The sequence below is a fragment of the Lissotriton vulgaris genome, chromosome 6 (assembly GCF_964263255.1).
Source record: "Lissotriton vulgaris chromosome 6, aLisVul1.2, whole genome shotgun sequence".
NCBI lineage: Eukaryota > Metazoa > Chordata > Amphibia > Caudata > Salamandridae > Lissotriton > Lissotriton vulgaris.
Genome location: NC_141694.1, coordinates 880,075,104 through 880,093,732, shown reverse-complemented (window position 1 = coordinate 880,093,732; position 18,629 = coordinate 880,075,104). Strand labels below are relative to the sequence as shown.

General features: G+C 42.2%; 1 protein-coding gene across 1 annotated transcript in view; it reads right to left on the bottom strand.

The window, feature by feature from the left end:
• The window catches only part of SYNE1 (spectrin repeat containing nuclear envelope protein 1), a 2,319,318-nt gene that overhangs the window by 1,817,754 nt on the left and 482,935 nt on the right, over positions 1–18,629 (bottom strand). The window contains exons 9-10 of the mRNA XM_086926873.1: positions 12,440–12,636; positions 5,981–6,090 (exon numbers count right to left, since the gene is read on the bottom strand). Of these exons, the coding sequence (XP_086782999.1) occupies positions 5,981–6,090; positions 12,440–12,636 (307 nt within the window). The remainder of the gene's footprint in view (positions 1–5,980; positions 6,091–12,439; positions 12,637–18,629) is intronic.

The following is an 18,629-nucleotide window of genomic DNA, read 5'->3' as shown; positions in this document are numbered from 1 at the left end:
GAGGGCGGTAGAGTGGTAGAGGAAGGGCGGTAGAGTTGTAGAGTGAGGGAGGTAGAGTGAGGGTGGTAGAGTGGTATAGTGAGGGCGGTAGAGTGGTATAGTGAGGGTGGTAGAGTGGTATAGTGAGGGTGGTAGATAGATAGAGTGAGGGCAATAGATAGATAGAGTGAGGGTGATAGATAGATAGAGTGAGGGTGATAGATAGATAGTGTAATTATGTGGTGTGTAATTATGAGGCACAGAGTGGTATTTGTAGTGTATGTTGCATTGAGTGTAGGGTAATTATGTGGCGCGTAATTATGTGACACTGACTGGTATTTGGAGTGTATGTTGCATTGAGTGCAGTGTAATTATGTGGTGGGTAACTATGTGGTAGTGAGTGCTATTTGGAGGGTATTTTGCGCTGAGCGCAATGTAATTATGTAACATTTAATTATGTGGCACTGAGTGGTATTATGAGGAGTGTATGTTGTATTCAGTAGAGTGTAATTGTGGGGCGTCTAATTATGTGGAACTGAGTGTTATTGTTTGGAGTGTATGTTGCATTGTAATTATGTAGCATATAATTATGTAGTATTGTGTGTAGTGTGTGTTGCAATCAGTAGAGTGTAATTATGTGGTGTGTATTTATGTGGCACTGAGTGGTATTGTTTGGAGTGTATGTTGCATTAAGTGCAGTGTAATTATGTAGCATATAATTATGTGGCACTGAGTGTGTGAGGGTGCAGTGTGTGTGAGGGTGTAGTATGTGTGAGGGTGCAGGGTGTGTGAGGGTGCAGAGTGTGTGTGCACAGTGTGTGAGAGCGCAGTGTGTGTGGCCTAAAGTAGTGTGAGGGTGCAGTGTGTGTGGGCTAAAGTGGTGAGAGGGCGCAGTGTGTGTGTAGCCTAAAGTAGTGTGAGGGCGCAGTGTGTGTGGCCTAAAGTAGTGTGTGGGCTCAGTGTGTGTGTCCTAAAGTAGTGTGAGTACGCAGTGCGCAGTGTGTGAGTGCACAGTGTGTGAGTGTGCAGTGTGTGCAGCCTAAAGTAGTGTGAGTGCCCAGAGTGTTAAGTTGTGTCTCTGTAGTGGTACGAGGGCCGGGTGAAACGTGAGCCTGTTATTGCAACAGTATGGGGGCATTGGCCTGCTAGCGGACATGAAAGGGTGCCTGGAGAGAGGCGCTTAATTACCCATGACAAAGGAAATGCAGATGGCCGCGCTGGGTTGCACTTTTAAGATCCCCTTTTACCTAACAAGCATTTCAAAGCATTTCAAAGCCCTTTCTGGAGTCCGGATAAATATGACCAGATAATAATACACGTCCCTATCATGGGGAAATGTAAAAAAAAGCGCAAGCTAAAAGTGGGTATATAAAAGTAAAAATGCACTCTCTCGTTTGCTATGGTGGCATTTACTCGGGATTCAACAAGTTAGATAGCACACAGCTAGCTGTCCATCCAGGAAGTGTGTGCTCCTGTTACAGGAACGATTTTAATGGATGTAAGGGGAGATGGCCATGCCTGGGTTAAAGCCTCTGTCCTGCCAGTTAGGCACACATCTGCCGCATGCACAGGAACCCACTTAGCTTTCTTGCCCTCATTGTGTCGGCAACAAGTCCTGTCTATTAAGGAACCGCGGGCAAACACAGAAGGCAGAGCCCTTGTTTCCAGTGGCTTTGGTTAGCTGAGTGTACATTATTCTGCGGATCTTCGTTGTGTCAAAATGAGCGTGACTGTGTTTCTTCTGTTTGCCGGCCTTGGTGCACTGCATTATCTCATGAAGCTCTGATAGGGCAGGAATATTGGTTTGCTGAATGGCTTTGTATGCAGGGCACGTACTCTGAAGGTGATTTTTGCATTCATAAGTAGTCAATAGTGATTGTGAAATATAGAAGTAATTGCATTCCCTCGAGATAGTGACCAGTATGGCCCCTGGGTGAAGAATTCTTGTGACCGTGCAAGAGCAGTAAAAAAAAAAAACATTTGGTGCGATGGGGGCAGGGATTTCAGTGGGGAAGTAGCAGCAGAGGGACAGAGGTGCAAAACGCACGCACTCTCACGGAGTGCCTAACGTAAATGAAACAAGATGGCAGGCACAATTTGGAGTGAAAGCATGTTTTTAAAAAGTGCACAACCTAGTTGCAAGTGGCAGCTGCTGGTTTTTGAGGACCATGATGGTAGTGGAAGAGCTGATAGGGGGAGTGGGTTGAAGACAACACAGGGAAACAGTTGGGATCTGAGGTTGGGCGAGTTAATAAAAAGTAAGAAAAACAAAGAAAAAAAAGGATTACGTGGGGTGGGCTGCGGCAGCAGCATGGACCTTGCAGAAGTGTGGGAGGGGGCAGGGATTTCAGTGGGGAAGTAGCAGCGGAGGGACAGAGCTGCAAAACGCACGCACATTCACGAGTGCCTAACATAAATCGTGTGATTGTGAACACATATTTTAATCAGGCTGTGCCTCACTACTGAAATACGAGTCTATGTAAATATGCCCGGTGTAAAGTTGAAGCCAAGAGTAGCCAGGGATTGAAACAGTTTCATGCTGCCTCCCCTTGCCCGTCACTTCGTGGCTTCTATGATCTCAGGTTCACCTGCCTTCAGAAACCAAAGTGTTATTTGGACATCCCAACTTGTTCCAGATATTCCTCTAACATGTTCTATGCAAGGCGTTTGGTTACTTATTGGAGCATGTTGGCGCTATATCAAGTATCCAAAGTAAATGAATGAATTCATAGTGCATGTCAGCTTCGTATATGCGTACAAGGGGTGTATTCCATAACATACATTACCCATTTGCAGGTTCTTCGTTTTATTACCTCGTGGGGTTGTCATTATTAGATATTAACACACAGTGAACTGGAAAACATTTGTGTTCATAGCACTAAGCCATGCCATGCAAATATCTTTTAGCATGAGCGTGTGTGAGACCGCAGCTTTGCGCGTAAGACCCCGAAGTGGATGTACACCAGTGGAACACTGAATTGATGCTTGTGAAACACTGAAACGATGTCTCTGTGAACTGATGTGAGATGTATGAGGAGCTATTGGTGTTTGTGTGTTACTCAAGTGGTATGTGCACGCGACTGAAGTAAAGTGTTTGACTGAAGAGATGTTTGCGGGTCATTGGATTGGTGTTTGTGATAATGAAGTGATGTGTGGATATTACTAAAGTGATTTGCATGAGACACTGATGCCATGTTTGTGAGACCCTGAAGTGGCGTGTGAGACAATCGAGTCATATGGGTGGTTCATACAAAATGAGAAGGAGGCACAGTAAGTGAGACCCAGACATGATGTGTGCTTGACTGTGACTCTGCGTATTGTTAGCAGCAATATTGTTATATTGATTATTACTGGTGACTACCCGTCCCTACCCCAAAATAGGGGTATCGCCTAAAGCATTTCATGATGGAAGTAGCAGCGGCGGGACAGAGCTGCAAAACGCACGCACTCTCACGGAGTGCCTAACATAAATGAAACAAGATGGCAGGCACAATTTGAAGCAAAAGCATGTTTTTAAAAAGTGCGCAACCTAGTTTTAAGTGGCATCTGCTGGGCTTTGAGGACTATGGTGGCAGTGGAAGAGCTGCTGGGGGGAGCGGGTTGAAGACAACACAGGGAAACAGTTGGGATTTGAGGTTGGGCGAGTTAATAAAAAGTAAAACCAGGGTGGTGTCAACGTGGATTGCTGCAGGGCGGCGGTCAGGAAAAAAGTGTATGGCAGGTAGTACCTACAGATGTGCAACGCGGCAGTCGGGAAATGACAATGGCAGGTTGTGCCTACATAAGTGCAGCACCAGTGGGGTGGCGATATTGGTAGAGCCAGGAAGGGGGATGAAAGTAAGAAGCCCAGGGGAGCTTTGAAGCTTTCGGAGAATGCGAGTCACAGCCTGGCGGCCGTGAAGTGTGAAGGAAGAAGCCCAGGGAGCTTTGAAGCTCTCGGACAATGCGAGTCATGGCCCGGCGGCCGTGAAGTGTGAAGCAGTGGGCGGGGAAGCACATGAGCAAATGGTAAGGTCGGGTCTGATGCAATTATGGCAAGCGCGCTTGGGAAGCCTGTGGGAGGGAGGCTGAGGCTTTGATGTGGGGAAATGTGTGTGCTTGTGGTCACGTGATTTCACGTGAACTGTTGGAAATCCGCACTCGCAATCCGCCTGGTTTAACTTTCTGGTTTCACCCGAATAGGTCTCTCTGCGAGACCTAAAAATGAATAAAACCTATCTCAGAATAAATAAAAGTCCAAAGGATTGTTCTGGAAAAAAATCAAGGAAAATTAAATTACATGTCTAAACTTGTTAAGCCAAGTGAAAATGCTCGCAGCTCATTTATTGAAAATAGTATCTGTTTTGTCTTTCTCCATTTGGTCACAGTTGTCCTTAGAGATTATGCATTGACAGCCCTTGAAACTGAGCTTGTCACACACCCAGACTGTAACCTTTCCTATTCCATCCCCTCCAATATGGAACACATTAAGGAAGCCAAAGGACATTATCGTTTGAGAGTAAGTTCACTTATGCGGCATCGGCAAAGACCACTACCCAAGGTTTGGCATAATGCATTTGAATACGTAGCCACCTGGGAACTGAAAAAGTACTTTCTTCAAACATTCATAAAGAAGACATTGAATGCTACCAGAATGGACCTTATTGGAGTGTCTAAACAGCTATGTGTTATTTTTCCATAACCCACAAGGCACAGACACATTTCGCAGCATCCTGATGCGACATATAAAGTTACATATGTATAAGCGCAGCATAATTAGTGGCATTATTGGAAAATACTTATTAAAATAACTTTTATGGTAAGATGCTGCCATACCAATTCTGTCATGACTTGCTCAGTGATAAGAAGGAAAATAGATACTGAACTTTAATTATTGAAGATAGTAGACAGAGTTTTTTCTTGTAGACCTCTTGGTCACATCAGGCTATGACATATGCGTTTAATGGATTTTTTGCGAATAATGGTGGGTGAAGTCGCTACACGTTTTTACTATGTGGGTCATGTAAATCAGGAAGGAAATGCACCTTTTTTACTGCAAACGAAGAATGGGCAGTCATGTTTTGGCCCATTCGGCATTTGCTTTTTTTTTCAGAAAGGCAGTTCTCTGTGGCTCTGCTGTGCAGGGTGCTTTATCTGGGAGGAGTTGGGGATGGTAAGAGTTGGGTAGCAGATTGTGAATTTTCTTTTCCACAAACAGGCCATGACAAATATCCCTCTGACCTAGCAGCCCAGAGGTGGTGAGACCATCAGGTCAAGTGTTTCCATCGGTGGAGACAGCTGCTCCACCGTCAGAAACCCGGAGTTCCTCCACATCTAAATGGGGTGGTGGAGTAACACGGTTGGAAGAGAGGGCATCTGTCATTTTTTGTTGGATGTCTTGCATCTAGCAACCTATAAATGACCTCCTATGTCTTGATTATCCTGTGGAAGTAAACGCTCAAACAAACCAATAAAATTAATTTGATGCTAGCATGATTCATCCTAAGATGTTAGAAGTACTAGATAAGAGCTTCAGAACCACAAGATAATACAACAAAAGTTGTTTTGAGGAGTCTATTGCAAAGAAAGTAATAGATGGACAACTGCTATTGTGAGGACTTGTTAAATTATTGGAAACACATTTTCAGTGCCATCAAAGTATAAACACTATTTAATCTTTTTTTATCATAAGTTATAAACTGCCTAGAAAATGGCAACTCATAATGGTTCCTGCTACAAAATAGGTATTTGGTAAAGTCTAGCTTAATTTTAATCAATTTTTTTCTAATCTATAAATACCATTTCCATAAGAGAAACATCTAGACACACCTTGTGGTAAAATATCTGTTAGGGGCTTTTCCAAAAGTCCAGAGAATTTTTTCATGTTTTAAATACTTTTCCGTCCTGCATGTCAAACACTACCGAAAGGTATCACATTTCCTATGTTTCAAAATATTCCTGAAATCATGTGATTCAGGTATGAAATCAAAGTAAAAGAAAAGAAAATCCTCCGAAAACTTACTTCATCTTCCTGCCCACCACTAGCTGAATGATGCGGATCAGGATAGAGTTTCAGGAACTGTGCTACATAGGTCATAATAGACTTTTCGTCTGGCTTATCCACGTCCACATCTGAAAAAGAACAGACCACTCGATAACCAAACACTTAAAACAATGATCCGCATAAAAGTAGAATTTAGCAAAATCATGTAAAAAGAGAAATTGCAAGGGAACATAACTATTCAACACTTTCAGCAATAGAGATGAATGAAAGAAGGCTTGTAGTGGTATTCACTCTATAAAGCGGATCACTCCATCTGTTTAATGCTGAAACTACAAATTATTTCATTATTTTACACTGGACTTCAGAAAGCTAGGCGTAAACTAGGGAGATACCTCTTTATGAGAATCTGCATTTTAAATATAGTTTCTCAGGGTGTCAAAGTTAGAGAAGGTTGTCAATTAAATGCAATAAATCTAGGTTCATAATAGTGGCTGTGCCATCACAACCAGAATCAGAGATACTTGCCAAAATCTCCTTGGCATGCAACCTGCAAATGGAATCCGATATTAGCAGCCAGTCCCCAGAAAAACAGTTAAATATAATCCCTCCAAATTGTACTATGGGCCCAGTTATGAGTGGGGCAGAGCGGCGTTCCCAGGTGAGATACTGCTACATCCAATCATGATTGGCCTTGTGTTACAACAACTGTTTTTCCTGGGTGCTGGGGCACAGGACCTGAATTTACTGGCTGGAAACCTGGCGAATTAAATTGCTTTAGGCCTTGGAATCAAGCAGTAATTTTATGTCTAGTTCATTATTTGCATCCCATTGGAGTTTACCTTATACCTTCAGGCTACTTGTAGGATGTTACCACAGGGTACCTGTAATTGGAAGAAGAGAGTATGCACCCTCCGTCAGTACCACACAACACGTATTACGGATCCGAGACTGATATTTAGAGTTAATTGAAGACTTATCCTGCAATTCAGAAAAGTGTTTATGTATGTCTAAATGTTAAAACAATCATAATCATTCATGCCTTAATCATGAATAGAAGGTGTCTTTTGCCAAGTCTCCCACATCCAGGAAGAGGTTCTGTTTAATGGCAGGTGCAGAAAATGGTGAAGATTTTGGAGCAAACACTGAATACACTGTGGCATGTTGCTTCCACATTGGAAAATGTGTCGACATGAGAAACTATTCCTTCTCTAGAAGATTCCTAAGATTGCCGTAATGACAGCTGATGTTTTTTTTGGGGGGTGAGCGATGGATGCCTTGGAGGTAGCTGAATAACCATTTCTTCAAACCAAGCACATAAATAATCAAATTCCATCCAGCAGGGTGCAGCTGCAGTCTGTACATTTTATGGTTGTTTGATAAGATACATTTTAAGGTATTTCTCTGGTAATTATTATAGCACAGTTGATGAACTGAATGGTTTGCAGGTTCCCGTACTCAAGACACTGTTGCGTGAAGTGGATTTCAATATGTTATATTTCTTTAAGAGTCCTCTAAGTTTGGTTCCACTTTTTGCCACAGTCAGCATCTTTCTCTTGCCTTATCTAGTGCCTAAAACCAGACATAAGTACAAGTAGGCCTACACCATTTAAACATAGACTTCTTGTTCAACACTAATAGGTATTTTTTTCTATCTCACTGAGATAATGGCTGGGTCTTAAGTTACGATGAGAGGTGCTTTCCAGTAACGCTGATCTTTGCTAAAGTGGATGTCATGTAAAGCATTGTGATTTCTAAAGTTCTTCAAGTGAACTGTGTATGATGCCTTTATTCCATATTTAATGAATGTGAACTATTCAGCAATGAGTTTGCATCAAGGAAGATAGTGGCACATGTTTGTGGAATGCCTAAACATCAGGGAATTTTGGGAGACGGTAAGCAACTGTCTATCACAATCAATCGGCCACACGATAGAGGTAAGCCATGAACTAATTATTACCGGGAGACTTGATCTACACGACAACAGAATGAACGATAAAGTAAAGTTCGTTTTTTACGGGGTTCTGCTAGCTCGTAGAGAAATTTGTAAAGTTTGGGTAGAAGCTAAGTCACCGACACTCATAGATTGGTTAAAAAGCATGAGACATTTTGCGACATTAGATTCTAAAGGCCAGATAAACAGGAAACACAGATTTTGGTTACTTTTTTTGGAGCACTTTGGGTAATAGGTAGACCTTTGTTTGGGTACAGGGTAAGAGAACAACACATAATGGAAAAATTCCTATGATTAAGGCCTCAGCCTATCTCGCAGGCCGGTGGAATAGGTCCGTCCTTCGTGAAGGCGGAGTTAAAGATCGGGTCGGTGCCTCCGGTCTGGCTGTGTCATTATCCATACAGGGTGGCATAGAAGACTGTGGCCCAGTCCAGGCTGGAGAGCTGCATATACTCGAGTCCACAGCCAGCATATTGAGATAAAAAGCCCAGGGCGGAGACTACCGAACATGGGTGGCGTAAAGGCTAATGAGGATTAAAAAAAAAAAAAAAAAAGGAAGATAGTGGCAGATGAAGTGATTGATTTCTTAAGTAGAATTCTAAAACTGCAGTGATCATCTGCTTTTGGGATTGAATCCAGGCAGTGATTGCATACTGTTCCTACCAGTCAAGCATGTGTTTTGCCATATGACCAGATCTTCTTACTCCCTGGTTCCACCACTTTCCTGAATGACTCTTCAAGGTACAGTGGTGCCTTTTATTACATGTATGGTGGACTTTACAGAGGACCTTAAATCTGATCTGGTGTCTCATTTGCTATTAATGTTTGATAGCTTAATTTGGAAATTGAAACTCTTGATCATCTCTGATGTATGCTTCTTTGTCAAACATGTTCCAAATTGAATTCTCAAGTCAGGTACAAGTAGCCAAAGCACTGCTCTCTGTATGCTCAGATCAGATAGCCGTCCTTTTTATGCTTGTGCTGTGCCAAATTTGCAGGTGCAAAGTGGCTGTCCTGCAGGGGGGCAGTTTCTTTGCACATATGAAAAATCAGTGTTTAAAATTAATGAGACATGTATTTTATCTAGGGTTTGTTTTTATGTGTGTGTTCAGAACTTTTTAGGGTCATTTTTTGAATTGTCTATTTTTAATTTTTTTATTACCTTTTGTGCTCATTTTTACTATTTTGTGCCTTGTATGTGCGTTTATGGTTTGATAACCAAAATAAAGTTTTGATGATGATGATGATATCTATATTCTTCGCTAACAGTCATGTTTCACAAGCTTCACTAAGAGGCCTTGAAAAAAGAAATTATGAAAATGAGAAAAGAAAACCTGAGCTTTAGAAAATAGCTGCTCTGAGACACCTTTAGTCCTAGCTCATTTTCTATGAAGTGAAGCTATTTCATAAACTGACCTGCAGAAGTCTGTGCCTTCACCATTCCATAAAAGCTACAACACTTTCCGAGTTTGATTTGTGGGCAACAAGAATTCACGTTAACATTACGTAATCACAACCAAGGAAATCCTACAGCCATTGAAATGGGTAAGAGATGCTCTGAGCCCTGAGGTACTTTGCAGATCAATATTAAGGGAAGAGAGCCCCTACTCCAAAAAGGACTACTTCTACCTGTTTCTTCCAAGAAGATCAAATGATGGACAATGTCGGGCTGGCATGACTAGAATGGGTACAAGGGAAACAGAGCTCTAAACGAAACAAATCACAAGGGCCCCAGAAACAATTCCTCAAGGTACACTGTCCACAACATAAAGTGAGGATCACTTAAGCAGCCTTGACTCTCCGAGTATGGGTAAGAAGTCCAATACTCAAGGGAGGTGTCTGTGATGGGACAACTCTCAGTATAGTACAAAACTGCAAAGGAAGCAGCAATAAAGTACCAATTACTAGCTAACAGCAGTATAAACACATCACTTGTAATATTAGCTACAATATTAAATATATCTATGCAAAAAGAACAATTGATGGCCAGAATGCAGAACAATGTCATACATTCACCCCAGTACAGAGATCTGGGCCTAAATCCATCGTTGTTTTGCTCACCATGCCATTCCAGTTTGGACACAGCTATATGCAAATCAGTATTGACCCTGCGCCCAATAGAAAGAGTCCAGCCCGAACTGCCAGGCCAGGTCCTCCCTGGACTGGAAACAAGCATCCTAGGACCGGTTTCAAAATACAGACTATTTGGTTAACCTAATCATTGAGTTTTTTGGTGCACTTATGATTAGAGAATTGGTGATTCTACCTACAGTGGATGCAGTCTGTGGGGAGGGGATCTTTCTAGTAAAAATCTGCAGATCCACAACAGACCATAGAGAAACCTGAATAGAAGGACGACTTTGTGGGTGAATGTGAATTGCGATGTTTGACAAAAACTCTGTCTATCCGTGTATCAGGCCAGAAGCTTGTCAACTGCAGTTCATTTAATTCAGCCCAATGGGTGAATCTGAATTAGTCTTTTTAGTGTTCTTTTGGCAGTTATATCAAAATGCACTTTGGACAGTGACACTATATGTAGTGGGGTTAGAGGAACCTTTGGTGGGGAAAACTGAGAATTTAGCTGAAGACTGAATGGTAATTGGTGAAGAGGCAGCAAGAATTCCCACTTGGGCAAAATATTGAGAAGTACAAAATACTGCTGGGTGGCTGCTGATAAAATAATCACTGCAGGGTACTGGTGGAATTTGCATTACTACTAGCAATCATATTTACTGGGGAAAATCTTCCAAACAGTACAATTTTCTAATAATAATAAAATAAATACTGAGGTATTCTTAAATATGAAATGAAGGTTTGGGTCACGCACTCCTCTGTGTGATAAAGGTGGCCAGTTGTGGTGTGCTTCAAAGATATCACCCCCTGACAGGAAGGTGTGGGAATCAATGTATGGTTAGTGACACCTAGAGTAGGTGCCAACTCTCTGAGCACAACCTTGACGAAACAAACAAGTTTCTTAAGCAATTTCTTCAGATGTCACAAGAAATTAAACCAAATTTGTGTTCATATTCTTCATGTTTAATTCACATGAATCTTTCTTCAAAATCCATGAAATTCCATTTCATATGTAAATCCAAATTCATAGTATGTATATTGACATCATATCCCAATGCATTTCGGACACATGGTCCTTCGTCAGGGGAATCCTAAAACATAATAATGAAATAATCTAAGTATGATCCACCGAGTAAAAATAAATACACACATACACTGCCTTAATCATGAGCGTCTCTTATTAAATAATAAATAAATAAATAATGCCAAAAGCTCACCTTTTTGGCATTATTTAATAAGAGACGCTCATGATTAAGGCAGTGTATGTGTGTATTTATTTTTACTCGGTGGATCATACTTAGATTATTTCATTATTATGTTTTAGGATTCCCCTGACGAAGGACCATGTGGTGTTAAATCCATTAAGCTAAATCCATTAAGCTTCCTAATATTAAAAAAACATAGAATAGCCTTCTTTGTTTTATGAATTAATCATTGGGAACCAATGTTGCACAATTTCTTAGGAGACCCAGGCCTCCATTGGAATATTGCGGGTGCCCAGTTTCACTTATACTAGTACATTTTTACCCAAGCAGTACTTCTTACATGCAGCAAAGATATGGCATCTGCATGTCTCCTCTGCTGCAGCAGTTAAAACACCTGAAATTACACACACTTTATTCATGCCTTTTCTTTTTACACCACCAGAAAATAAGGAATTTATCTACCCAAATTTTCAAAAAGAGCTGCTTTACATTTGTTCAAAAACATTCTGAGCTTAGACCTAAAAAATGAGTTTATGTGTTTAGTAAGAGTACTGTGAGCTTCTATATTGCCCAGCTGCAATCTCATCAATTGTATTCAAAACTTTAGAAGAATGGGAGCATTCTCTAAACCACAATATTGTGATACCAGTATATTGGTGGTGGTATTGTTCTACAATAATGTTTGTGCACATTTTCTGAGTGGTATTTTGTTGTGCTGTTAATGTGTTCCATTGTTTTTTTGTGGTTCTGCACTATTGCAATGTTATTATGTTTTGTTGTATTGTAGATTTCTGTGTTGCCTTCTGTTTTTACTGTTTTGTTGTAAAGTGCCATGTCATGTTTTAATTGTGGTGTTGTGTTATTTTGTGCACGTTATTGTGTTCTGTTTAGTCGTTTACTTTGCACATGTCAACATACTCTACTCTATTTCCAACCAAAGGCAGCACGTGCCTTGAACGTTCCTGTGACAAGTAACCATTTACCACTTTCCAAGGTGGTAAAATAGGGTTGCCCCACCTTTTCAACCGCTTAAAAGACCAGTCAGCCCAAACAGTGGCTGCCACAATAGTTCATTTTAAGTGATCTTTTGGAGTTGTCAGTTATATTATGTTACAGGGAAATCAGGAACATGACTTTGGCTACACGGGTATAAATGTTCATCTACATAACAAATACCTCTTTGATCAACAAAAAAGCAACCACATGGCTGCGGACAGTAAATAATGTAGCTTAAGAACCACAACCTACCCTCAGGCTCAAGCAGCCTTGGAATCCCAAGTTGTGTTTCTGCGATTGCAAAAGCCTCCTCCAGGTTTACTCGGTTTGGTCTGCCTCTCAGGATCTCCATGTCCACCAAATCTGGGCGTATTGCGAAGATTACCGAATGAAAGGCAATGCCGTCCCTCCAGCTTGCCCCAAAATCTTTGACTTCGATCCCCACTCTCCTTGAAATGTGATAGAAATGTGCAAAGTGAATTCAACCCAAAAGATAAAGGATTCAGAATATGGTTGAAAAATGGCGATTGTTGCACACTGAGCACAGTACGTCACTCACTTAACCAAAAAAAGTTAGGGACGAATATACAATTACTGACTCAAAAACCTACTGTTTATTAATAGTTGGAACGCAAACAGCGCAACACATTTATTTGGTAGCATCTTCACAACAACACATTTGTCTGGTAGCATCTTCCCCAAAACACCTTTGCTTAGTAACATATTCACATTTGCTATAAAAGTGGTGTTAAGCAGCTACACTCCAGTTTTTTTTAAATAACACATGTAAGGTAAGGTGGTAGCAAACTAGCAATCAGCCAAACTGTCAGTTTGCTACCAGCAAATCTGTTGATGTCAAGTTACACAGCTTAGCACTCCTGCGCCTGCTCAGAGCTGAGCCGCCTGCGACTGACATGACAAACCGCTTTACTTTACAGAGCTAACAAAACAGCACAGTTGATTCAATGACTGGACTCCCACCCAAGTCAGCAACACACACTTGTTAAAAAGGTGAGGGGATATAAATAGCAACAGCATTAATCCAAGACATTTAGGAGAATACAGAGTGTTCTTAAGGCTGACTGAACAAAATGGAGAGTTAGGGGTAAGTGCAAACCACAAAGTGGCAGCCGCAGGCTTTTAGAGAGCATAGAGCCCATCAGAGGTCTGTGCATTTCTGAAGCGCAACAAATTATGCATGAAACAGATGCGCTTCCCGGGCTATACAGAACAGGTCCAGATCCACATTTCTGTACTACCAGTATCATGATCCAGTTAAGCCTGTGTCGACAGCAGGAGGAAGAGACCATGTGTATGTGTATTTGTTCAATGATATGTAGCTGTCTACAGTGCATACACTACAGTGTTCCTGTGGAGTTTGTCTGCTTACCGCACCTGATTAAATCCATCTCTTGGTGGTTTGTACTTTATTGAGGCAATACATTTAATCTATTCCGAGTGTCTGGGGAATATCATATTTTGGTGCTTACTGGACCAAAGGCCACATGTCATTGTTAATACCATACACTTTTCCTCTGTTAAATTCTGACAGGTTTGACCTACTGAAATGTAACTAAAGTTAACGTCATTATTGCACCTGGTGCTTAAAGGTGGGTAAACTCTGCGCGAGGTGGAAATCTGACCCCTGAAAAAGCAGGGGTCTGAAAACTCCAACCCAGTCATGAAAGGACCTACCCCAGTAAGCATTTAAGAGCTAGTATATGATCGGAATTACTTAATGCGCGTGCTCTAGACAGCGCTACCTTATTCATGCACAAGGCCCCGTTCCATATCTGTGCAGAGCCACAGAATAAGGCCCAGACTTTGCATTAATCCTCATATTATGTCCTTGTTCAAAGGTATTTTGTTCCATAGTTTCCATTAAATGCACCAGCTACAAATGTCCTAAAGTTTATGTTAGATTTACTAGACACATTTTTTATTTAGTCCAAAAAGTGATCATGTGCACTCTTTGTAGATGACTGTACAATATTGTGCATTAAAACCCTGAATATTGTATTTGCTGTATGATAGTTTTCTTTAGAAGCATCCCACGGGGCTCCCCCTCAGACATATGCATGCGTTTATATTTTGAAAACATAGTGTGTGTGTCACACAAATCCTTTCGCTCCTCTCCTCTTTAACTTGAACATATAAATAAATAAATAAATAAATAGATAAATAAATTTAGGACAGACCAACACAAGTACAAGGTTAGATTGTACTAGCAGTAGCAAAATTGTTTGCATTGCAAGATTGCAGAACAGGGCCTAGCTTAGTACAGGTTAGCGTATTACCACAAAAAAGCAATAGGCAAAAAGGTGTTCATTGGTTATAAACATTCTACAGGTGTGTTACTGTTAGCAAGTAGTGACATTGTCGAGCAGTTATTGGTAAAGCTGATCTAGCCTCCACTTACCTTGGCGCTCTTCTCTTCCTGTACAGTCGAAATGTTATAGGATTAGTGACACCAGGGCGAATGTATTATGTAGTTAACAATACATTCAATCACGTCAATATGCAAAGCATTGATTTTCTTAGTTTAGTGCCAGGAAAACAAATCATGATTTGGTCAATAAATATTCCAAATATACCTTTGTGTCTTTTACCGATACTTTTGAACTAACGCCCAATTAGAAATGATCTCATTTGAGGATAATAATTATAAGAAGATAGTCCTGTAATGTAATATTGCTTGGAAAATAACATTTGTTTGCTTTTTTAAAAGGTTTTTCTCAGTGAATATTTGTGAAAGTATGAGCTGAAGGGTTGTGCTGTTTTTCCTTTCGATCTGCAGTGTGGTCCTTATATAGGAGGCCCCCTATACCATGCTTTTTACCACACTTCATTATTTTTAGGTTTCACCTGCCGACAGCACATACGCTATTGCTGTGAGGGGTTTACAATATTAATATGATTAATAATATTTAATGTTTACAATGAAGGCCTTGAAGCACACTTTTCATTTGTTGGCTTCATTGTCACTCTTCTTTGCTGCCTCGCAATTAGCCTGCGTGTCCATATGCTGAGCAGCGTGGCTAAAACACTTTGGCTAAGCTAATAGGTCATAAAGACAAAACCTATTGACTTTGCCAATGCTTGTTTTATTGAAACTTGTATAGTCATGATCTTTTCATACTAGGGCAATGAGGAACATCATGATTGCACCTGTCTATTCTACACTTACTTAATGAGGTTATGAGGCATCGGTTACCCTCGAGGATCTCTACCATCTATAAATTCCCTTCTCATCCTGATCACCAAAATGGAAAATAAGAAAAAGAATCAGCGATTAAGAGAACAACATATCTAAGTTCCAAAACCTGTTCAACAATGTTGCGTCTACTACATTTGGGGAATATGATTGAAGTCATCAAACATGCAGAAATAACCTAAAACATATGCAACATTGAAACCTGGGGAAGTTCAAATCTCAGCAAAGGCCAAATCACTTTGAGAAATCAAAATCCAGCTGTCTCAACCTCTGGACAAAGAGGGTGCTCAAGGGAAATGAAAGGAATAGGTTGACACCTTCAGTCTATTCATCAGGAAAGTTTAGCAGGTGGAGACACAAGTACCTAATAAGAAATGCGCACTGGGCCTTTGAATACCAAATGAATCTGTTAAAGCATTGCAATCGACCTTGTGGTAAATACATTTTTCCCATTAATAGGTACCTTAGCAGAAATACAGGCCCGTTTCATTTAATATGCTCAATTAAAAAATGGGTAAACCTTGAGACACAAGACTACATGAATCCTGCTATAGAAGTGAGGAACATACATTCATTATATATGTCCATATTTCTGACTGTATGACTTTACAGCCCATACGTGTCTATTCACAGCATAAACCTTTAGTAGCAAGGTCTGCTCCAACCCTGTGTCACCAGTCCCAATGTTCACGTCCTTTGGCTATGCACATGGGGCTGTGGGCACAGGGCCTGGCCTGCCGTCCTTATCCTATATCAGTCCTAGGACAGCAAGCCAGCTGTGTACAGCTAGCCTCTGCATCACTGTGTCCACTGGACCTGGTCTTTGGCTGTGTGCCGTGGGCCCAGGGCCTGGCCGTAGTAGATCAGCAGCCAGACCCCACCCCAGTGAGTCGTTTGTGCTCAGTCATTGCCCATACTCAAAGACCACTGAACTCAAGGTATGTTAGGTTATGAAAGCAGAACACTGTTGGTTGACCCAGGACATAAATTCCCAGGCTTAAGGATGTTGAGCAAGTTTTTCAATCTCAGCTTTCATGAGATTCCATCACGGTACTAAGGCTATTGGCAAATAAAGTATATGTATTTTTTTTCTCATATTTACTTTGCCACTCCTTGACTGAAATATATAAAATTGACATACCATGATCTATCTAAACTTGTCCAATGCCTGCCACATTGTGAGCAGATTCGTCAAATCGGCCACAGTTATAAGGAAACCAAAAAAACCTCTTCCATATTCAAAAGAGCAGCTGAATTGATGAAAATCTCTTTTTTTGTAATTTGGCCAGTGCTCTACAACCTTGTAAAATATTTTCCAGCACACCGAGCTGAAAAATGTTGCCAAATTGTCAAATTTGTGATGGTGATAGACTACATATTCTGTTTCAATCGGTCACATCTCTCTAAACTTTCATATTTGCTTTGAAGGACTTGCTGGTTTAATTAATGCTTGTGAAGTAAAGCGACAAGCTGTAAAAAGGTGTTAACCATTTGAAGATGGCCCACACCACTTCACAGTGCTACTATCTTGAACACTTGTGAATAGATGTACAGCAAACAACAGAAAGCATGCTTTCCAAATAAACCTTTACTTTTTTTGCCAGGTATGGTTTGAAGGTTTTTGCTGTTTTTTTTTTTTTTTTTTTTTAAATATATTTTTATTGCAGGAATTAGTACAACAATACAGTAACGACCAGCATCATATTATAGCCAACTCTTACAAGATACAGCCCACCGACCCCCTTCCATAGTATTGCTATACAGCCAAGCGGCTCGTGTTCTTGGGGTTAGGCGGTGAATGTAGCTGGGGTCAGTAGGGTGCTGGAGCTGGTCCGGATAACACACTGTCCGTCATCTGCTTTTCTAAACAAACCCCAACCCCCCAAAAAAAAAAAAAAGAAACCCCCCCCCCCAACTACCAGACATTATGAAACTCCCCCCCCCCCCCCACCATCAGCGCCAGGGAGTTTATCACTGTAGGATCCACTGTTTGACCCCCGGGGAAGGTAATAGTGCTGTTAATGCTAGTGTTTAACGGGACTCGGGTCTAGTTGCTTCTTCGTTTTCAGAGTCGCTGGGGGTACAATAATCCCTGAGGGCCTGCACCAGCGTTTCCCATTCTAACGCGGCCTCCTGCGCCTTCTCAGTGCTTTGCCTCCAAGCCAACTGATATCGCAGCGCGCTCTCACCCGCTGCCCATTTCAAAAGTTCACCGTGCCATCTGCTGCCCGTAGGACCAGCACGTGCCTTCCAATTCCTGGTCACCTCTCGCTTAGCCAGTAGGAGCCCCAGGTCTATAAATTTACTGGTGATTTTATTCCGGGGGGTATGGGGGAACCAGTGCAGTAGCCCTACCGCCGCTTCGAACGATAAGTGCCTCCCTGTCACCTCCTCTAGAGTCGCCGTCACCTCCTGCCAGTAGGCCGTCAATCCGGGACAGGCCCATAGCATGTGTAGGAGGTCCGCCTCCTGAGCCGGGCACCTAGGGCATTCCGCCGAGGCTGTGGCAAAATAACGCCTGATCTTAACCGGGGTCAGGTACGCCCTATGGAGAACATAGTAGTGGACCAGTTGGAAACGGGCACAACGCGTACCCTTCCATGCTCGCCTCACCAGCTGGGACCAGGTCGTCTCCGGGATCTCCCTACCGATGTCCTCTTCCCAGCGGGACTTCAGTGTGGTGAGAGGGACCAACCCCTCGGTAATCAGCCTGCCGTAAAGGCAGGTGACCGCCTTCACTGTTCCTGCCGACATCATTACATACTGGCACACCTGAGACAACTGAGGTTCCTCTAGTCCGTTTTGCCAATACGCCTGGATCACTCGCACAATGGCCGAGTGCAGCAGAAAGTCGCCCCGGGGGATCCCAAAGCGGTCAATGAGATCCTGAAAGGACAGGAGCACTCCGTCCTCATACAGGTCTCCGACGAGCTGTAAACCCGACTCCTCCCAGTCCGCCAGTCGCGACCAGTCTCCTCCGTGGGGGAGGGCCGTCAGCATCCCCAAGGGTATTTCAGGTGCATATGGGGTCCGCAGGTGACCTCTGTTATGAGCCCGATTCCAACAGAGTCGGATAGTCCGCTCCTCCATCGACAGGTCCCGAAGGACTAAACGCTGTCGCAGCGCGATAAAGGAGAGGACGTGCCTGGCTATACCCGTCCCCCTACCGTCTTCCGGGCCTCTGAACTCCCTGGCTATCTCCTGGGTGTATGTCTGGAGCTGCGCCGC